The following is a 22,436-nucleotide window of genomic DNA, read 5'->3' on the forward strand; positions in this document are numbered from 1 at the left end:
GCATCCCCATGCACCGGTGCCACTGCCAGCAGCCACGACAGGAGCATCGCAGAGCTGTGCTGGCACTGCCAGCTAATGATCAAATCAGCTGGTGGCCAAAGTACAATTACCAGTCGTGGCTGGGAGCCGTTCCCTTCCAAGAGAGCTAATTGAAAATACACGGAGGCTATTATTAGTAATTACGAGGTAGCTGCTGTTCAGCAGGGAGAGTGGTGTGGGATGTGCACGCAGAGTGTTCATCCCAACACTCTTCAGCTGGACCTGGGTGGGTGAGGGGATCGTGGGGGCCAGGCCTGGTGAGCCAAGTTGGGGGATCCCCACTCTTGCCTCCACAGCTCCCTCCTCGGTGGCTCTCTTAGATTCCCAACGGGATCTAATGCCAAGGAAAGAGGGAGATTGGGAAAGGAGCTGAGCACGAACCAGCTTCTGGAACAGCGCAAGGCTGAGGCTGCGCTGAGGTTTAAACCTGCTTCCCTCTGTGGTGAACTCCCGCTCCCTGCGGCCTCCGAGGCCCGTCACGTGCCCGGGAAGGTGCAAGGTCCGGCCGGGCAGGATCGCGGGGCCGAGGGAAGGCAGCCGGCCGCCAAATGGAGCGCCTGCTCTTCCCGCTGGGCATCCTGCAGCTCCTCGGTGAGTCCGCCCGGGCCCGCCTGGGCATCCTGCAGCTCCTCGGTGAGTCCGCCCGGGCCCGCCTGGGCATCCTGCAGCTCCTCGGTGAGTCCGCCCGGGCCCGCCGGCGTGGCGAGCGGGGTGACGGCGGGGCGAGCTCCGCGTCCCGCGTGTGCTCCCGGCAGCCTGGATCGGAGCGGAGCTGCGGGCTCTGTCACGCACAGGCAATCGGGAGAAGGCATTTCCAGCCGGACACGGGGAAGACAGGCGGGGACCGAGGCTGGCACAGCCCTGCGGAGCCCGCTCAGCCTCTCATGTGCAGTCAGAAGCGCTGCGCTGCGGGACACGCTCCCTGTTGAATATGCATGTAGCTTTGATGTTTCAAGGACTGCGCTTCCCGGGAGACAGGGAAATAGCACAGGGATAATTCCAGGGCTGGGGAGGGTGCAGGAATGCATGGGACACAGCGATTAGCCTCCGACCGGCGGAGCCGTGTCCAGGGCGGGCCCGGCTGGGAGCTCGCTCGGCCCGCGGGACGTGAGGCTCTGTGCGATGGGGCTCTCGGCTGAGCTCCCACCTCTCCGTTCCCCGGGGACACGAGGGAACCGCAGCAAGGACGGAACTTTTTTTTTTTTTTTTTTTTTCCTTCTTAAGCTCTTTTCCTGCTCCTTTTCTGAGCCAGGAAGGTGTTTATGACCACAACGCTGCGAGCAGCTGCTTGGCTGCGGCTCTCACCGCCGGTGATGTTTTGCCCCTCTCGGAGGGTTTCAGAGGGGTGTTCGCTCTGCCTCAGGGGTCCCTCAGGCACCCGCAGCCCTCCGCGACTCTACCTGGCCTCCAGGACGTCCATTCTGGTTAAAAATACATCCTTTCCTCTTCATCTGGAGATGGCTACTGCAGCCAGCAGTCTCGGCAGAGCCCCTGGCAGAGCGAAACAGCGCAAGTTACACCTCAGGGTGATCGCAGTGTGCTGGCAGAGCCTCTGCAGCCACACGGCACCCCATGGTTTGAGGAGCCGCGCCCAGGCTTTGTGCAGCGCATCTCTCAGCCGCGGTCATTCCGAGCCCCTCCCGACCCCGGCTGGCCGCCGTGACCTCTCCAGTGCCCCAGTCCTGCCACCACGGGCTGTCTACATGGTTTGTAATTCTGTGGGTCTTTCTCCTACGGAAAAGATGATCCATTAAAAGCACAAAAGTAGGGCTATTTTTTTTTTTTTTTTTTTTTTTTGTAATTTTCTCTGTCTCATACTCACTTGCCTGAAGCTATTTAATTCAGGCTTCTGGAGATTGATTCATCTTCAGCTGAATATGCACCCCCCAGCCAAGCCTGGGCAATGTCAGGTTGGGAGGCTGCTCTGCTGTGCTTGTCCAACAGAGAGGTCAGAGTGAAAACCCCCTCTGCCGTGTCCTGTCCCTGGCCAGCAGGCTCATCCCTGAGTGCAAGGACAGGACTGCCACTATCCCAGGAAACCCCAAGGGGAAGAACCCTGTTTCCCAACATGTTTATGCCTCAGGCTGAAGTACACCATTGAATCCTCCCTCTCCAGCTCCAAACACATGAAACCAGCCTGTACTTGTGCTACATGTCCTATGGTAAATGCCCTTTCTTCTCTTGCCCTGTCTTAGTGGTATCACAGCTCTGCATGCCCACTCTGTACCTGCTGGAAAACGAAGGCTGAGGAATCTTGCCTTGTTTAATTAGTCTGAGTGACAACTAAACCCCCTGCAAAGATTGTTTAACTACCAGGTGTATGTTATTCTTACTCTTTGCCTGCAGGACACTTCCCTGCCTTCTGTCTGCCTGCTGGTTGTCCCTTGCTTCTCTTCCTGTCTGGGTGGCTAAAACCATCACCCAGCCAAAAAAAAAAAAAAACCCTGTGTAGAGAAGGGCCATGACTGCTCAGCTGGGACAATGGAGGAGCTGCTCTTGGGTAGAAAATCCCCAAATCTGACCTATGAATGCCGAGCCATCCTAAAGCACATCGTAGAGCTGGCTCCCAGTGCCTCTCATGGACTGAGTTAAACTGGTTTTTGTGTTCCCTCCCAGCTGCCTCCGCTGCCGTGTACAAGCAGTGGATCCCCAACACCAATTTCGAAACCGCCTCCAACTGGGATAAAGGCAGAGTCCCCTGTGCCAGGGATGTGGTTCACTTTGAGAAGGACAAGGTATAGACATTTTAAATTTATTTTATTTTTGTTTTCACAAAACACTGTCAGGCATTGGAAAAGTCCCTTTACTTGACAGGCCAAAGCACACTTTATTCTTGCTTTTCTTGCAGGTTGTCTCAGTGTTCGTCAGGTCTGCCCACGCACTGACAGACATGGTAAGGCATGGTGGGCAGAGGTGTATGAGGGTGGGCGAGGGCAGGGCCAGCCCTGGAGCTCTGCCTGGTGGCACATTCCCCTCTTCCCCTCTCCACAGAATCATGAAATGATCTGGCTTGGGAGGGACCTTAAAGGTCATCAGTCCCAACCCCCTGTCATGGACAGGGACACCTTCCACCAGCCCAGGTTGCTCAAAGTCCCGTCCATCCTGGCCCTGAATGCTTCCAGGGATGGGGCATCCACAGCTTCTCTGGGCAACTTGTGCCAGTGTCTCATCACCCTCACAGTAAAGAATTTCTTCCTAATATCTAATGTCCTACTGGCCTCTGTCAGTTTATATTCATTCCATGGACTTTGGCACTTTCCTCCGTGGTCCAGGCAGACCAAGGATACCTCAGCTAGGGCAAGGAACAGGAGTCCTACAGCAGCCTGGGTTTCTTTTTATCATGGAAGCAAAAAGCCCATTTCTGGTTATTTTGGTTGGTTGCTTTTGGTTTGATTTTTTGTTTGTTTGTTTGTTTTGCTTTTTATTTAGGAGAGATGAGAGAAAGTACAGCAAAATCCAATTTAATTTGAAAGAAATTGATTTTTTTCTCCTCAAAGGAGAGATAAAACCCCCTCCATTTGATGGGCATCTTAGCAATAGTTGGCCAAGGAGCACCAACCCACAGCACTGCTGACAGAGCAGGCACTAGCCCTGGGCAGAGGCTAAGTGAAGCTGACATCAAAATAGCTTGAAATGAAAACAAACTGTTCTGGGAAATCCCAAAATGTTGCTTGAGAAATTTTCTTTCAAGTGTCATTGGGTTTTATATTTTTCTGTGGTATTATCAGTCTAGCTGTGGCAGGATGGGCATGGCACCCTGCTGAAATGTGTGTGTTGAGTGATATAAGATTGGGGCAGCTCAACTCAGAGGGGGTTTATGAGCAACCTGGTTTTGCCCCACATGAGGAACTCTGCCCTAGAGCAAGCTGACAGGCAGCCATGGAAACATGGGCTCACAGTCTCAGTGGCTTGGAGGGTAAAATTTAACAGGGAGGAATTAAAGGGAAAAGCAAGCCCATTGTCCCAACCTGCCAGTGGGGGATGGGTCACAAGTGAGCCTTTCTCAGTGCTGAGACAGGAAGAGATGGGATGGGTCCTGTTTGGAAAACCTCATCCTCTAGACCTGATGAGCTTGTGGACAAGGTTCCTCTCTCACTTTTAGGGCAGCTTTGCTCTTTTATTGGCCATTAAATTTGAAGAAGCCCTTGAAATTTATGTGGTGTAATTTGTTGAGGCTGTCTATGCCACTAATACTTTTGATGCTTTAATAACGCCATGTGCCACATTTAATCCCTCTACAAATATTTGGAAAAGATACTTTATTTATATGGCATTTTAAATATGAATTTTTGAAAGAAAGAATGTACTGGGGAAATACGTACAAATCTAATGTAATAAATGATGTGGAATTTACCCAGAGAAGAAAAGAGCAAAATACCACTCCAGTAGATTTTATTTTACTTACAGATGAATGTATAATATTTCTAAAGTACTTTCATCAGAGGCCTGCAAAGTGCATAATTGCAGAGCAGCGTCAGTCATTATGGCTGAGCCTCCTGCAGCCAAGCTGGAGAGCAGAGCTGAGCAGCCTGAGGGGAGAGAGATCCACTGCACAAACCAGCATCCATGGCCCTGCCCCCTGCTCGGGTGGGTGGCTCCTGTTGTGCCTGAGGGATGGGTCAGGGTGCCCCAGTGACCCCTGTGTCATCCCTGTCAAAGGATCCAGAGTGCTGGCAGGAGCCCTGGGGACCCTCTGCTGCCTTGGGGTTTCTCTGAGCCCCTGCTGCTGGCAGGCAGCTGCACAGGCTCCAGGTTTACAGTGAATTTTGTGGTCCCACTGCTGTGCGGATGGGGAGGACTGCCAGGGGGTTCTGCGAGGGAATGAACATGGGCTGTGAGGGCACCATTCCCCTCCTGCACTGAGCTGCACTGCAGTGAGCAGCCAACCCTGCCCTTTAACCTGTACCGCAGCTCACACCTTCCTTGTGTGCATCACTGCCCCAGCCATTCCCTGTGAACTGTCCCAGCATGACTCTTAGTGAAGTGGTTAATATTTCTTTTTCATTTCAGCTCAGGCACTTCCCTCCTGTTCACTGCCATGCTCTACTGTCACCAGATGATACAGGGACTGCCAAGGTTAGGCATGAAAAAGGAATGAAACCCACCACCTGAACTAGGCTGCTACTCATACAAATGGCATGAAATTTGGCAACCAGCTGGTTAGGAAATGAATTGGTCATGAAGATTTTTGCAGGGAGGCTGGGCTGCACCTGTTTGGCTGCCAGCCACGAGCGCTGGAGCATTAATCACTTAAATCAGCAAGAATACATTAAGCTTTAGAGTCACCATGGAGATGCTATACAGCCTTTGGCCAAAAATAAAAAAAAAGCAGAATGTTGTTTGCTGTAGTACCATGGAAGGAAATTCATGGCTGAGGAAGGATTAGACTCTCAGTAATTTTCATGAAGATAAGTGCCTGCTGTGGCAAGTATAGGGGAGGATGCTTGGTGCTGGTAGTGAAGGGACAGCGTGAGATCTCCCATCCCAACTCCCCAGCAGAGCAGAGTGTCTGGTGGTCCTCATGTGTCACCATCGCTCCTCTCCCAGACATGTAAGTGAAAGTTCACTTCTGTATGGTGGGCTCTCCAGCTCCCCTGCCCATCCATCCTGTGTGGGCACCAGCCATGTGCAGGGAGATGCCTTCTTGGGAGGAGGCTGTTGGGGCACAGAGCCCGCCTCTCTGCGCAGAGCTCACCCACTGAGCACCCAGTTCAGCAGTTATTTGAAGTTTCAAATGGATCCCTAACTCAGTCACACATTAAATCCAAATCCAGCTTAAAGCATAAGTGGCTTTGATGCACAACCGTTGTGATTAGGTTGGATTTTCTATGGTGTTTAGCTGCCTAAAGATGCAGATCAGTATTTACCCAGCTTTTGGAGGTGCCTGAGACTAAATGTGCAGAAAAGATGGAAATGGAGATGATGATGCCTGGCATGGGTCCTCCAGGGCAGGGCAGACTTTGGCTTTGTTTGTCTCCTGATGGGGGAGAAAGACTCCTGAGCGGGAGTGGACCCTCTGGCTGTGTCTGTGCTTCCAAAGGGAGCCAGGCCAGGGCATGGCTGCAGCAGTGAGCCTGGTGTTTGCCCCAGTAACACCAGCCCTTGTGCAGTTTGTGCCTGAGCCAGCCAGCACTGATGTGTGGGCCACGGATGGATGCTGCTGCTTCTATTTTCAGGGTGGCAGGAGTCAGGTTTATTCACATGGGCAGAGCAGTCTTGCTTGACCCCAGGGTCAGGACACTGGCTGGGGTTACTCAGCAGCCCTGACATCACCTTTCCAGGTCTGCCCCATCCCCGAGCTCTGCTGTGGGGCCGCATCTGTCCGTACCCCCTCCCTGCCTGCCCCACGGGATGCTGCAAGGCTGGGCAAGGGTTTGGAGTGGCACTGGGGTCTGACCAGAGACACCTCCCCCAGCCTTATATTTTTAGCTGCCTAATTGCAAGAGCAGAATGTACTCGGCTTTGCTGCAGGATGCTCCCGCTCGGTTCCTGGCAGAGATTGATCTTGAAATGCCAATTGCTCTCCAGGGGCACCGGCTCTAATGAATTGCCACAGTTCGCGCTAGTCCCAGCCACTGGTGCTCCCTCCCCCACCTCTTCCCAGACAGTGGGGTAATGAGACAACCAGAAAAGGGATTATTTTTCCTTCCCCTAAAATGAAGATAAAAAATTTCAGAGGTGTGTGTGCCAGCACATAATTCCAAGATGGAATCCTGCAGTCTTTTCTGTGTCAGCGTGTACAATGAAGGTGCGTGCAGGAAAGGAGTTTGGTAAACCAGCCATTTACACTCATCTTCCCAAGTCTATTTGTTCATTTCAGGCTGGTTTCCAGCAGCAGGAGTTACTAAAGTCTGTGATGAGCAGAGCAGCTTGCCAGCATCCTGGGCTTTAGCGGATGCTGGAGCCTGTCTGGCTGGGAAGCTGCTCCATGGACCGTCTGCCATCCCTTCACTGCTGGGCATGGCCCCTCTGCCTGCACCTCAAGCCTCTTCCTGGCTTTCTCTGACCTTGTCTGTAGAGGAAAGTTCAGGGAAAGGAGCTTAACTAATCTGAAATAGATTTGGCAAATGGCTTTAAGCCTCTCGGTGTCTTCTGCATCCAGAGCTCAGTGTCTTCAGCTATCCAAGAGGCTTCCCTTGTCACTGTGACACCTGATTTCTGTACGTTGTTGGGACCTGTTCGGCTAGAAGTCTGTACTGGGCATCTGCAATCAAGTTAATGGGCTTTTTGGGTCTGTCATTTGCTTTTTACCCTCCCATGGCTTTCACTGGGGAGGTTTGGCAGGGGCTGTTCTGGGCAGCACCTGTGTGGCATGGCCAGGAGCTGTGGCTTCTCTGTAGGGATGGGGAGGACCATGATGTGTTGAGAACCTGTTGTGTCAGACCACCCCTGTGCCAGGGGATGTGGTGGCAAGGCCAGGTTGGGCAGGTGCTGTAGGGAGCCCGTGTGCTGAAACAAAACCTAAAATGTGATGAGCAGACAGTAGGGGAGCCAGCCCTGGCATCAATGACAGCGCGGCTGTGCTGCTGCTGCCGGCCAGGAGGGGAGGGAGGGCAGCCAAGCACCTCGTTAGCTTGCAGGGGATGACGCTGAAATGATGATATCCCCTGGCACACCTCTCCTGTGCCTGTACTTCTGCCTGCTCTGGGTCAGAAGCAGAGGGGTGAGCTATTGCTGGGATCAGAGCAGGGCTGTGGGCATCCCCCACACAGCTGGTGGGGCTGATGGACAGCAACACCAGCTTCTGTGCCCAGCCTGCATGAGCATGGGCTTCATGGGGATACAGGCTGCAGTTCTGGCCTGGTTTCCTTGGGAAGGGAAAGCCCCATTCCTCTTGGGACCACGTGTCTGGGCAGGGAGCAGCAAGGTCCAGCAGCAGGTGACCCTCCTCAGCTGACACAGAGGTCTTGGATGACAGGAGGTCATCCTGCCTTGCCAGGGACCTGGACTAGTCACTGTGGGATCGAGGGCTGTGGCAGGAACAGGCTGGCTCTGGCAGCAAACTGGAGATGTGGGGTGGCATGTGTGGCTGAGGGGAAGGACACTGTCCTGAGGGTGCAGGTGAAAGCTTCACCTGGATCAGAAGGTGAATAAATTAAGCCTCAGTAATGAACCCAAGAAATGCTGCTGCAAGCAAGCCCTTGGCAATGCTCCAGAGTTATCAGAGGGATTCACCTGTGGTGATCCTGGCCCTGTGCCTTTTGGGGGTGTCAGTTATCACCCAGGCACCACCACCAGCTGCGCTGAGACCCCCAGCCCCAGCAGGCACTGGGAAAATCCCTGCTGTTCCCACCTGTGTGCAGAATGGGCAGGGCCCACTTGCCTGCTGCCCTGGCTGCCTGCTGCTGTCTGCGGGTGCCACTGCCCCAGCAGGGCTGCACTGGGAAAGACGAAATGGAAATAATTTCCCTTGTGCATTATTGCTTGTGATGGGTTACAACAGTCTATGTTGGAGCCATAGCCCACCTGCATCCTATCCCAGTGATGTTTTTCGGTGGAGGGCTATCAGCACCAGGGCCAGAGCTGCTCCTGGGCTGGGTGCCAGGAGAGGGGATGTACCCAGGGCTGATGGCTGCTGACCTGCCTGCTGCTGCAGCACTATGGAGCTCAGTGTGCCCAGGCAGTCTTAGTGTTGAGTGATGGGGATAGTGGCACCATCTCATCCAAGCAAGGAATTAAAATGTATTGATGCTGCAAATAAAAGCAAGACTGGGGGAAGACCTGGCTGCAGTCACAAGTGCTCTTCACCCAGGTTAAAGCACAAGTGTTGCATTTTTCCTGGTCTGATCATAGTGCTCCTGTCGGTCATCTCAGCCTGATGCTTGTGACTCAAGGATGTGCCAGAGGCTGGTTACAATTAGAGGCCACCTGACTAGAAAGCCATCTCTCAGGACTTTGCTATTTTTTATTTCACATTTTGGAGATTATTTTCTTTTTCACTTATGCATTGAGGGAGCAGATTCCTTCTGGTAGTGCAATGCTGGGGCTGGTCTGGTCCAAGAGCCACATGGGGTCTTTTTTTTTTTTTTTCCCTGACTGTGGTAAGAAAAATTGTGCCTGTGTTTCAGTTGTCATTGCACTTGATAATGATAACCGAGGAGATAAGTGATTTACCTCTATCAGGGATGGAAAATGACTAATTGGACTCTAAGCATTTGCTGTATTAATGGCCCTGGAGTACAGGTTGGCAGGAGGAAGGGAAAGCAGATGAAATAGCCAGCATTTTGGCTTTGGTCCACTGGTACCTGTCATTGCTCAGTTCAAAATGTACTTGGAAAGTGGCCCAACCTGTATGCAATTTCCATACTAAACTCCCAAAGGTAGGAAACCACTGCCCAACCAGAGTCCTCTGCAGTGAGCTGAGATACTTAACTTATGGTAGGAAAAAAGAAAGGGCAAATTATTTACAAAGATCCACTGGATGATGAAGACACTCCTGAAATGCTGCCCAGTGGTAAGAATCTCAGGCAGAGCTGGTGGTGGATGTGCAGCACAGCTGCCTCAGTAGGCAGGGAGCTATAGCTGCAGGGCCCAGCCCCAGAAATTCCTGTGGCAAAGCAGAAGTACAGAGCTCTTTCTGAACTTCATGTCTGTGGAGATGAGGTGACTCTTGCATCATGTTGTGTTGCATCTTAATTACAGGGCTGGTGCTTGCAGTGTTTGGGTTAATCCCAGGGTATGAAGGGACATGGTGTGTGCTCACTCTCATTTCCCTGCCACACTGACACCCACATGAGCAGCTTTGTCTGGAAAGCCCCCTAGCCTGAGATATTGGCCTCAGCAGTGGAGGAGGATCTCCTGTTGTGGCTGTAGAAGCTGCATCTTGTCCAGAGAGCTCACAGGCCAATGTCTCCAGAGCACAGGCTCTGCAGGTATGAGGCAGATTTGGCATGAGGCATTTCTCCCAGCTCTCCTCTTGAGTAGAGCTGGTGCTGTGTCCTGCTGGCCCATCCAGGCCTGCTTACCCTCCCAAGCACAGGCAGGATGCACCACCTTGGTTGGTCATGGAAGCAGTGTTGTGCATCTCTGTGTGCATCCCTAACTGAGCAAGTTACCCTCTTGTAGCTCATCTCCTCTCTTACCATACTGAACTCAGCCCCACCGCGTGAACCCTGACATGTTTTCCTTCTCCCCTAGTTAGTTTGTGAAGGTCTGAATGAACAATGCCCTTGGACGCAAAAGCTTCTTATGTCCTGCATGGTCATCACAGGGTGTTTGGGAAGCTCTGACCCATGGCCATAGCCAAAGTGGGAACTACAGGGAAGAGAGCTGTCAGGCAGGCAGGGAGGAGAGCAGGGACTTCCCAACACAGTGGTGTCGACCCAGCCACAACACTCACAAATGCTGACTTCAGCAGCCTGGGAAAGCAAGCAGAGACCAATCATGGCCCTGCTGTGTAACCATCCCCCTCACCAGCAGCTGCTGGATGATTTTCCTTCTTTCCCACAAATATCCCTGCAGCTTTGGGTCTGAGTGCCCAGAGCTGACTGCTGTGAAGAGCTGGTGCCCTGTGCTGGTGCAAGGATCTGCTGCATCCTCTCCAAAGCCCCATGCTGAGCAGCTCAGATGGCCCCACAGCCAGCTGGCCACCCTTCCTGCCTGCCCCGCAGCACACAGCCAGCACAGGGGCCCAGCCTGCAAACTGGGCAACCACCCAGGGGCTCCAGCAGCCCAGCCAGTCTGGAAGAAGAGACTGGGCTGGCAGTGCTGCTGGCACTGCCCTGAGCATGGGCAGTAGCTGACTGCTCCAAAATGTCCCATTGCCCACTCCTGTCTGAGCTCACCCAAAAACAAGCCAGGGCACTTGAAGTGAAGAACAGCATTTTGTGGTTGAAGCTGGTAGCATTGCCCTCACCCGGCTGAAGTCAGGCCAAGTCCCGAGCCTCAAAACAGACATGTGTTGATGGTTTTTTCATCATTTTTTTTTATCCTGGCAGGATACAAAAGCCTTTCAGCCTTTCAGCCTTTTTCAGTGCTTCAGTATTGGACAAATTTCCTCTACTCAAAAGTGATAGAAATTCAGAGACCCTGATGGCAGGACACAGCTTGTGGTCTGATAGAGCAGTGTCCATAGGCAAAGGCTTCTTCCTGGCTGGGGGGAGACTCCACGCCCTTGGGGCACGTTGCCCCAACCTCAGTTATTCCCAGTGTCATCCCCTCTTGTCCAGCCCAACGTATGACATTGCTGGGTCCAAAGCAGATGGTGCAGAAGAGCGCCGTGGGACTCTTCTTGGTGACAGCCACCCTCTGCTCTCTATCATGGCTTCTTATGGTTCCTGAACCAAGAGGGCACCAGGGCTAAGGCCTTCAAAGTGTGACACCAGCAAGGCACTAAACTTCCTAACAGGTGCCTACCTACAGTTTGGGGGTGATGGGCTTTTTGCCTTGTCCACCTCCCCCCTCTCTTCCCCATGGTGGCCTCTGAGTGGGACTGAGTATCCTCAAGCAAGACTGGCCAGGGACAGAGAGCTATCATGGCCACCATGCAGCAGTCAGTCATAAGTCTTGCTTTCTCTAACCTACATACATGTTTAATGACCAGTTAAGTAGATGAAACCTTAAAATCCCATTTAACTTTTTCTGCTTGAGCACAGGACCCTGTACATTGGCAGAACTCAGTCCTGGAAGGCTTTCAGCTACTGTTGGGAGTGATGCTAAAACACTGGATAGACCAAGTTAGAGAAGGGTGCCTTAAGCATCACTGACTCTAAAATATTGGAAAAAACCATTACTTTGCCTCTGCAATTTCTAAATGTAAAATAAGATGGGCTGGGCTGAATAATCTTTTTGCTGTGGATAATTTGCCTGAATCAATCATTTGTCAGACCCTGTCCCAGAGTTAGCAGTGCTGGCTGGTGGCCCAGGTGGCCACTGTTTCTTGCTGGAAAGGTTCCCATGCCAGAGATGTGCCTGTTGAGGTTTGTCAATGGGTGGGCCCTGCAGCTGAAGCCAGGTCAGTACTGTGACTCTGACTACCAGCTGGTGATGTCCTACCCAAAAGAAGAGAGTCTGGCTATGGCAAGCTGCTCCAAATGCCACTGTGTGTTTCCCTTCCTTGTGCTCAGTGCAAATTCACTACCTGACACTGTACCAAGCATAGCCTGGGCCCTGATTTATATTCTGTGGGGCAAGCACAGCCCCTGGAGCTGGGAACCCATTAAGTGAGGGTGCATCTGGCACTTGCAGAGTAAGGTTGGGTTTTCCTTGGTGTAGCAACCATGTGTAAATCAATTCCTGAGCTGCTGCGAGTGTGTACAAGAGGAGGAAGCAACTGTCAAAGTGCTATTTTGCTTTTTCCTGTTCTTGCTTCTCTGAATGTTTTTCTGTGTTGTGGAAGACAACATCACACTGCCTCTCCCCATGTACATGGGGCATGGCAAGGGTAGCTCCTGATCACTGTGAAGTGCCTCAGAGACTGAGTGTAATAGGCAGCCTGACAATTAGCAGTATTATTTGGTGACAAGCCTGGGTGGTGGGCAGCAGGACAGTAACACTCTGCATCCTTCATCTAGTACCTGCCCCTGAACGGAGAATTCCTGCTGGCAGCTGGTGCAGCCTTCACAGCTTTTGATGGCAGCTGGGATCCAGGCTGTGACTCAGGTATTTAGTACCCAAACCAGGCACCCCATCAGCCTGTGATGAATCATGTTAATTCAGCCCAAATACCTCTAGAAAGGTCCTCCCTCAGAGCAAAGTGAATCACTCCTCTTCAATACTTACCTTTTCTTTGATGACCTCCCTCACATAAGATAATTTTTTCCTCCTAGATCACCTGTCTTCTTAAAAGGTAATTATAGTAGGGAAGCTTTGAAGTTGTAGTAGAGAGGCAAATATTATTTGTATTTTCCCCTGCCTATTAAGCACGTAGCCACATCAAAGCCCTTATTTTCTCTGCCAGGGTGTTTCTAAAGAAAACCAGTTAGGAGTTACACACTGGTGAACCAAGCCATGGTCATCACAACATGCTGGCCTTTGGCCCCACACACTCATCCTCCCCTCCCCCAGCCCATGGCTGAGACAGCAGCTTTGTGTCATTGGTGCTGGCTTTTATCTGAAAGCTGTTTTCTAGGGAGGTGTATTTTGGGTGCTTAAGAACTACCCCATGCTTTCTGTGGCAAGTAACTTTTTAGTTCCTCTACAGAGAAGGAAGCATTCAAACAGAGCACCTGTGCCTACACTCTGAATGAAAAAAAAAAGAGCAAAAAGAGAGAAAAGGTCAGTCTCCCCAGAGGAAGGATTGTATCTTAAGACTCTCTGAAGCCACTCTGAAGTCCTTCATCCCTATAATTTTTATTGTTTTGGGGCTTGTTTGCCCCCCAGCAGGGATGTCTGGCACCCATGCTTGGCAGTGGGCTTTTCCTGCTTACCATGCAGTGCTCTCCTGAAATCAGCTGGCATTTCTGGGACAACTTTCACAAATGGACTTCTCTAAAGCATGATTTTAAAATGAATGCAAATAATTCAGTCACTAAGTACCTGCATGCTGGCTGAATTAGTAAAGGTTCAGCTGCTGGGAAGGGAGAGAAGGCATCAGGGCACAGCATGATAAGACTAACCAGCAGGGAAATGGTTAATGGTTAAATAATCGATAGTTAAATTGAGCACTGGCTTTAGGGTTACCTGCTTCAGGAAATAGGGCTGGTCACATTTATGCAGACCTGCCAGGCTGCTGGAAAACTGGGACATGAATTATCATACGCATTTTTATCAGGTTTAACTGTTACTCAGCATTCAGGCAGATGTTTTTCTCGTTAGCCAGAAGGATGTGTTTTGCAAAATGGGGAAATCCCAGATGTGGGATTTGGGCTGACCCCAGCCCTGAGTCCTGGGAAGCTTTGCCAAGCTCTGGGAAATGCCTGCAGTGGGTGTCTTTGAGGGTGATGCCAGGGCCAGCCCTCGGCTCCCTGCCCACAGGGTGAGATCCTTCACTTCAGGCCAGGCAACTCCTGGATTTACCAACCCAGATGCATCTGCTGGGGCTTTGGATTTGGGTTTGGTCGTGCTCAGCCTTTTCTGTGCCTTTTCCAGGCGGAACAGCGAGGTTTGCTGACGCCGAGCACCGCGCGTGGTTCGACCCCACGCTGTGGCAGGACGTTCTCCCCAGCGGGGAGCCCAGGCCGAGCGGGCCCCTGTTCTCCGTGGACGAGGAGCGCGTCCCGTGCCGCTACGATGATGTTATCTTCCAGCCCGAAACCTCCTTCCGGGTAAACACCGACTCATCGCAGCCCGTGATTCACCTCCGCAGCATCTCCGTCATGGGCCAGGTGAGGTGGGGAGGAAGAGAAACTGGCTGGGCACCTTCTCAGCACAGCCCAAGCGGGGAGCAGCGCTGGGCAGCAGATGGGGCACACCCATGGGGCTGCAGCTGCGTGAGCTGCTGCTGCTGCTGAGGATGGCCTCGATGGCTTTTTGCATCAACCACTTTGTTATCGGCTCCCTCCCTGCAGTGTGGGGGTGCAGGCTGTCTCACCATGAATGTTTAAAGAAGGGCCAAACCATGGATCAAACCATCAGCAAAGGACAGCTTCTCTGGCTCCCAGGGGTCGCTCCTTTCCCAGGCACGTGTCTGCAGCCGTGCTGCTCAGGGACCCTCTGGGGACACCTCCCTCCTGCACCCGACCTTAACATGGCCTGTGGCCCAGTGATCATGTCCCAGCTTTGCTTCTGCACTGCTCTTTAATTGATTGGAGGGATAATTATAGAAGTGCTGGCAGCCTGCTGTGCCACAGCCTGGGAATCAGGCTCCCCACGAGCCGGGTCCCTTCTGGTCAGAGAGCAGAAGATCACAGGAGCTGCAGCAGTAAACACAGGCTCCTTCCAGGAGTGGGAGATGCGGCAGGCGTTTCATAAGTTATTTATTATTTCTGCTGCTGCGCTGGCTGGGATCTGCCATTTCGGGGCCAGGCGCTAGGTAGCTGCTTTTTGAGTAATAGACTCAGTCAGTGCCCAGGCGGGTGCAGGCGAGTCTGAACAAGGCAGTGCCCCAGTGGAACTCACTCCAGGCTCACATAGCCCCAGGGATGCAGAGGTGGATGCTCTTGGGTGCTCAGAGTGATGCTGGTCCTCCTGATACTTCAGACTACCCCACAGCACATCATCCCCCCGAGGGGCCACTGCTGGCTGTCCCTCAGGGCAGGCGCTGCTGCTGAGCAATGAAATGGAAGGAGAAGGTGCTTTTTATGATCACAACATATTCCCTCAGATCTGACCTTATGAGCTTCTCTATCCCTTTGTAGCCAGCCTACTCTGTGCTTTGTGATGACTATTTTCACCCCAGGGCCTGAGAAATCTGCTGTTGTGCCAGAGCATGGAGACACTTCCTGTGGAAGAGAGTGGGTGAGGGAATCACCGGTGACTTGGCAGGATGAGGCTGGTCAGTCCAGCTCAGCCTTTGCTAATGCCAAGCACATAGAAATTCTTCCCAGACAGAAGGAAAACAGCTCAGCCCCAGCCCCCTTCCTCCCAGTAGTGGAAAGCTGGTTACTTGAATTCTCTGAGCCACCATAAAGATGGAAAGCAAGAGAAGAAAAGACCCAGCCATCTCATTGTCATTGTTTTTGGTTTTAGAGAGGTTTCTGTTGGTCCAGGGGAAAAGATAGAATGGGTGTATTGGCAGGGTTTTCCTGCTGCATCACTGCCTGCAGTGGGGCTTCCCAGGGATGGCCATCAGATGTGACTCCAGGTATCCCAGCAGCATGGCTGGGTGCCTGGGGCCAGCACTGGTACCTGTCCTGGGATATTCACCTTTGCTGCTCTTCCCTGCACAGGAGCTGAACACCCCATCATCCTGGGCTGGGTACCTGGGGGGCCCCTCTGCCCCACTGCAGTTTCATGGCAATGGCACTCTCCAGGTGACCGGCACTGGCTGTCCTGATAAGTCTGGCTGTGCCTGTGGGAACACCCCGGTGAGTCTCCCCTTTCCCATTTTGGGGGCTCCGGTGCAGTGTGTGGGGTGAGGGACTGACACTGCCCTGCTCTCCTTCAGGATGGCCCCCGCATCTGCGCAGCACTGCTCAGGGCATCAGGGAGGCAGTGCCCAGAGCCAGCGTGCCAGAGCCCTCTGCAGCCCCTTGGCCACTGCTGTGGGGTCTGTGGTGAGTGGGGGACACGGGGGACACGGCCCTATTCCTTCTCCCTGCCATGCCAGCTGCCCCAGCCTACTTCCCATGGGGGAAAGTTGGGAGCAGGGGGTGCTTGCAGCTGGTTGTGAGCTGAAGTTTTGTTGTATCACTGATGCCAGGGGTCCCATCTGTGTGTCCTATGTACAGATCCCATCGTGCCACCATCCCAATACGTTTCTCTGATGAGATCCTGGCTTTTGGGAGGCTGTTTCGAGTCACAGCCCTTTATCCCTGCTTCTGGTTTATCCTGTCAGGATGTCACAGCTCATCAAGCTAATAGGGCTCTGCTGAGTTTATGCAGCTGAAAATACGCAGAGGAAATGCAACCTTTTCCACTGTAATGTCAGCTTCCCAACAGCCAGCTTGTTTAATTTCAGTTAAAATAAAAGCATGCAGATTGAGTGTTCTCTCTGCAATGGGTGCTCCTGCATTAATCTGCATGAAATATTGCCGGGGCAATTTTCCATGCACAACTGTACCTGGATACTTGGTATCCAATACTTGGTGTGTCATACCAAATTCATTAAAATGGCACCATATGTTTCTCCAACCTGCTCCTAAAAGCATAGTGTCTTACAGTCTTTAGGAAAATTTAAAATTTCAGCAAATGGTGAGATTTTTTCTCAGGAGTTTTCTCAGGTACTTTTTCTCAGGAAAATATTTGTCTCCATGACTGCAGTGCAGTGGTGCAGGGAGCACAAATGTTCCCTCCTCTCAGCCTACCCCCCAAAACCAGGGTAATGCTGCTGCACCACAGCCTCATGGCCCCAAAACCTGGGACATGAAGAGCTTCCTAGAGCTCTAAGTGGGAGAACACTTTCCAGGGAAAAATTCTCTCCGGAATATGCTGGCTTTTATCAAACCAAACTGACAAAAAGACCAGCAGAGGAGGTTTCTCTCTGAGCCAGCCAGACCAGTTGCACAGGGTAGCAGAGGGTCCCCAGTGCCTGTCATGGCAGTCAGAGCTGTGCTGCCATGGCTGCTCTCTGCCCATGCCTGGTGAGTTTGATGTCTGTCTGTTTTCTGGCTGCAGGGGCCACCATTAACCTGGAGTTTACTCCTGATTTTGACCTTCAGAAGTACCAGGACAGATTGGTCCAAGAGTTGCTGAGCCAGGTACTAAGCCTGTCAGACTGGGAGGGGCTAACGAAACCACAAGCCACTGGTCACATCTGCCAGTGACTTGGTAGCTGTGGGGCTGTCTGGGGCAGGCATGCAGTCCCAGCAATGCCAGGGGTGCAGCTCACTCCTCACCACCCTGCAGGGCCCACGCTCCCCGTGTGACCTCTTGGATGTGCCCACTTGCTGCAGGAGCTGGGTCTCTTGCTCCCCACCACAGCCCCACCATCTGCTCAGCTCAGGGCAGGAAGAGCTGCTGGCTTGCAGTGGGGAGGGGTGCAGGGGGGCTTGCTGGCAACCCTGCTCTAGAAAACACAGGAGAGCAGGTCTAGGTCCCATGGGACTCTGTGCACCCAGCTGGGATGGTTAAACCCTGCAGCAGGGCATTCCCTGGTCTCTGGCCAATGCTGAGTTGCTTTTCCATTCCCCAGTAAGCAGGCACTGGGTGGGTGACTGGCACTGGCCAGCTCTCAGGTGTTCTGCAAAGCATCACTTCATGCTCCTGCTTGTCAGACACAACATGACTTCCCTCCTCTTTGCCAGGGGCTGCCGGGGGAGGAGGTGTGCTCTGTGTTGCACTGGGTGGTTCAATACCAGGGTATTGCTTTATTGATCCTGAGCTGAAAGCTGTCTGCCTGCCCTCCTTACAGCCACACGTCTTAATACAGCTTTTAATGGGTGTGATACATGAAATTGCTTTCTCAGCGTGCTCTCCTCCATGTGGGCTCTTTGTGTGCTGGGTGCTGGTCACAGCTTGGGAGAGAGGGGACGTACAAGCCTCTCCTTTGGGAAATGCAACAGCACTGCTGTGACAGGGATGGCAGCTCTGTGGTGGGGCTCAATGAAGGTTCAGATGGGCCTTGCAGCTGCACTCATCGTGGCTGTCTGGAGATGTGACTGATTTGTGCCTGCCCTCTCACTGGCTTTACGTGTCTCCTTGTGTTTTGGGAAGCCCAAATACGCTGGCGTGCAGATGGCCATATCCAAGGTACACAAAGCACAGACCCTCCTGGGCATCGTGTCCCGAAGCGCCGCTCCTCTCATCCAGATCGTGCTGATTGATGACAGAGCAGGAGCGCAGGCAGGCACCGCTGCGGAGCAGCTGGCAGCAGACATCATGCAGAGCATAGCACAGCACGGTAACGCCCCTGTCCTCCTCAGCAGCTCCCCTGCAGGGGCACCCAGACCCACTGCTGGCCAGAACTTTGCATTCCCTGCCAGCAGCCCACATGTCCAGTAGGGTTTGAATGTCTCTAAGGATGGAGATTCAACAGCATCTCTCCGCAGCCTGTCTCCACAACTGACCATCTTCACAGTAAACCAGATTTTTATATATAAATACTTAGACAAATATAGGTATTTAAGTAGAATTTACCATATTCAGTATTTGCCCATTGCGTCTTGCCCTGTCACTGGGTGCTGCTGTGAAGAGCCTGGCTCAGTGCTCCAGTTGTGGCTCACCAGGGCAGGGCAAAGCAGAGTGGAAGGGTCAGGAAGGGTCACCTCACTTGCCCGGGTGGGAATTCTCCTCCTGCAGCCTGGAATACTTGTGTGTTTCCATGCCATGTCTGGCCATGACCAGCTTGGTGCCTGCCAGGGCTTTCCTGTCTGCAGAGCTGCTCTGCAGCCAGAATGCTGCTTGTGGAGGCAGCCAATGGAAGTTGGCAGATGCTGATGGGCACACAGGTCGCAGCCAGGGGACCTGGTGGTCATTGTGTGGGTGGCAGACCCACAGGGGCTTGTCCCCATTGAGTTCATCCATCCAGGTGTGAATCCCATCCTTGTTCCCAGGGAAGGGTGATCAACCAGGCAAGCAGGACCAGACCCAGCTGAAGGCTCCCTCTGCCATGGGTGTGGGGATGAGTTGCCCTGTACAATCCTCATTCCTATTTCTTCCCAGGTGAAGCTCTTGGCATTTCAAGTGGCAAAATGGAAGTAGCCACTGGCAGCACTGCCAGTGGGCAAGTGGGGAGCCACCCAGTGAGCAGGATCACAGCAGGGACAGTCATGGGGCTACTCTTCAGTCTCCTGTTCCTTGGAGGGATCTTCTTTCTCTACAGAAAGGGAAAGCTGAGGTAAGGATGGGCTTCTGCCAGCAGCAGATATTCAGGCTGCCTCTGCTTGGGAGCAGCTGCCAGCCCAGGCTGTCCTTCCAGCCTGGCACACAGGGGCACACGCTGTTGCCCATAGCTCCCACAGAGAGAGGCATGGCCTGGCAGCCTGCTACCCCCAACACTGCTGTTCGTAGAACCACAACATGGTTTGGGTTGCAAGGACTTCAGAGATAATCTAGTTCCAACCCCCTGCCATAGCCACCTTCTACTAGACCAGGTTTCTCAGAGCCCCAGCCACCCTGGCCTTGAACACTTTCAGGGATGGAGCATCCACAGCTTCTCTGGGCAGCCTGTGCCAGTGCCTCACCACCTTCACAGTAAAGAATTTGTTCCCAATATCTAATCTAAACCTGCCCTGTGTCAGTTTAAAACTTGTTCTTGCTCCTCATGGTTTGCTGGAGGTGAGGTGGCTGAAAGGCACTTCTGTACTCTTGGGCTGTTGATTTATTCTCCTCCATGGGCAGGAGGAGCTGCCTTTTGGCAGGGTGCATTGTGCTGGGGTGGGAGCAGGGCTGCTGCAGCCTGGCTGGGGCTCTGCACAGCCTAGTCATAGTGCTTGGTGACATCTCCTGTTCCTTGGCACCATTAGTTTGCAGCCCTGCTGGGGAGGGGAGGACTGAACCTGCCAGCATGTCAATAGAAATGCATCAAAATAATGCAAAATACTTGTCCCACAGTTTCATAACCATTAAAGGGAGAGAGAGCATCCAAGAGCAAGTGCATTGCATTCTGATGCATTGCTTGTTCACACAGCATAGAGTATGGAGTGCAGGTCCCAGGGGAAGGCTGGAGGGTGCACCTGACTACACCACAGCTGGGAAGTAGTCAGAAATACCTCTTCTTCATCACCATTTTCTCTCCCAGCTTGGATATGGGGCCTGGCAGTGATTAGGGCATCCTAGCAGTGCCCATGGGGCACCCACCTCTGCTGCTCCCACATGCACCCACCTTCTCGTGGAGGGTTTTGCAGGGTGTACTGGCTGCCTGCTGAGACACTGTGGGCTGTCTCACTTACCCTGCTGTGGGCAAGTGGAGGTGACTTCACACACTTGATAACCAGGGGCCAGGAATTGCTTCAATTTGCATGTGCAAAGTGCACCTGTGTTTGCCAGGGGTGCTGAGCTCCCGGTGCTGGGCTGCCGTGACACAGGCTCACCAGTCAAGCTGTTTGTTCCCTCCCACCTCTCCCACTGGGATTTTGTCACCATGCAGCAGTGGCCCTGGCCAGGAACACTTGCCCTGCTGCTCGACACGTGCTGACATTATATTTCCTAGCAGTAAACCCATGCCTTCATTTAATTTCTAAATAAAACTCCCAGACCCATAATGCTACTTGATGATTTATCTTTCACTGATGCTTCTTTGGATGCTGGACAGGCCTTTGAAACCAGTTCTGTCAGCAGCAGCAGGGGGGAATTTTGTGAAGCTACAGGAGACAGAACTGACCTCGAGCCCAGGGCCTGTCCCACTCATGCTGCAGGTCTCCCTTATTTCCACTGAAAGGGGCCTGGCACAGCTTCCCTCAGAGCTCCTGAGGTGATGTGCATGGACCTGCTGCTGAGCCCACCTGCAGCATGTGCCCAGTGCAGGGGAGTCCTCAGGGACTGAGACCGTTAGGATAAAAGTAATGAAGAAAATAATGCAAGTAGTGATGGTGAGTAAGATGGAAAAATGATAATGTGATAAAAGTAATGATAAAAGTAATACTTGTTGAGATTACAGTGGGAACAGGTGTCAGCTCTGTTGCAATTCATTTAGGCCACAGGGAAGGAATGATTGCTCCTAAGTGAAGCCTGTGCTAGAGTCCTCTGCAAACTCCTCCCTCAAGAATGCAGGTCCCAGATCTCCAGTCCTAATGATTTCTGCTGGATTCAGCTGCCTTTCCCTGGGAAAGGGTACAAATACACCATTTCAATAACAGCCTGACATTTTCCCCGTGTGTATTTTCCCCATCCACATCTCAAGGACACTGGGTTTCAGCTGGGGGAGCTGCAGGGAGGGGAGGGATGTGGATGGTGATGCCCAGCTCTTCCCCAGGATTCCTGCCCTGCGCCGGCACCAGCCCTGGCAGAGGATGGAGGACCCAGTGTCCCCTGCACCAGCCAGTGACAAAGGCTTTGACAACCCCATGTTCAGCGTGGTGAGTCACCCTGCCAAGGACACTGGGGTGCTCAGGGCATGGGCAGGGGCTGCTGGGTGCTGTGACACTCTTGAAAGCCTCTTAGGGTTACCCTGAGAGGGGCCCTGCTTTCCCCGGGCCAGGAGGGGTCTGTGGGACATTCCCGTTCTCCCTCAGCCTCTCGGCTGCTGCAGGGACTCAGCCCTGGGTGGGTTTTGCCAAGGGTTTTGCTTCTCTTCCCCATTGGTTGTTTTTCCTCCTTGCTGTTGCAGGAACCTCCAGATGCTGACCTTGGAGAGGAGACACCCAAAGATCTCCAGGTTTTCTACCTCAACCCTCTGTACGATGCAAGCGAGACAGAGACCTGATGGTGTGGACTCATGCTGGGGGCAGACACCACTCCCTTGGGGACATCACTGCCTCTCCAGCCCTCACAGCCCCTCACAGTCCTTAACATCACTCCTGGTGGGATTTAAGCCAGAAGCAGATCCCACCTGAATAAAAGTGTCTGTGCAGTGAAGGAAACCATAGCAAACCTTCACTGTTGGGACTCAGTCACATGGACATGGCCTCCCTGGTGTTACTTCTGGGTTTTAAACTGTATTTTGCAGGTGTCAGTTCTTTTTATATAGTTCAGCATTGAGATTTGGGTCTCAGTATCCAAAGAAGTTGGATACTTCTCAGTGCTTTAGCCTGCAGTGTGCTGAATTTTCCCCAGGGCACACAGCAGGTTGAAGGATGCATCCCTGGATGCATGACAGAAATCCAGTGCTCAAACACATTTTAGAATATGACCCAGAGCCTTCAGGGCCTGGACCCATTAGTGGGAAGGTTGTTTTGCTTTCCAGCAGCATGCTCAGTGATGGGGATCTCTGCTCAGGGTCCCCATTCCTCCTCTCACTCCTGCCCACTGGGCGCTGGTGC

The 22,436-nt window shown here is 52.7% G+C and overlaps 1 protein-coding gene across 5 annotated transcripts; it reads left to right on the forward strand.

The window, feature by feature from the left end:
• Window positions 1-550: 550 nt before the first annotated feature.
• Window positions 551-22,076, forward strand: AMN (amnion associated transmembrane protein). Of its 5 annotated transcripts, none has more exons than XM_085580787.1 (12): window positions 551-714; window positions 2,656-2,774; window positions 2,888-2,932; window positions 12,552-12,639; window positions 14,068-14,303; window positions 15,807-15,944; window positions 16,025-16,133; window positions 17,194-17,276; window positions 18,232-18,418; window positions 19,180-19,354; window positions 21,431-21,533; window positions 21,785-22,076. In XM_085580787.1, the coding sequence occupies exons 1-12, from the start codon at window positions 588-590 to the stop codon at window positions 21,878-21,880; spliced, it is 1,506 nt and encodes a 501-aa protein (XP_085436913.1). In that variant the 5' UTR covers window positions 551-587; the 3' UTR covers window positions 21,881-22,076. The 5 variants fall into 5 exon arrangements, with proteins under 5 accessions (XP_085436913.1, XP_085436915.1, XP_085436916.1 ...); XM_085580789.1 differs by having other exon boundaries at window positions 551-672; XM_085580790.1 differs by having other exon boundaries at window positions 551-630.
• Window positions 22,077-22,436: the final 360 nt, after the last annotated feature.

Source organism: Lonchura striata, chromosome 5 (assembly GCF_050655825.1).
Source record: "Lonchura striata isolate lonStrDom1 chromosome 5, ASM5065582v1, whole genome shotgun sequence".
Classification (NCBI taxonomy): domain Eukaryota; kingdom Metazoa; phylum Chordata; class Aves; order Passeriformes; family Estrildidae; genus Lonchura; species Lonchura striata.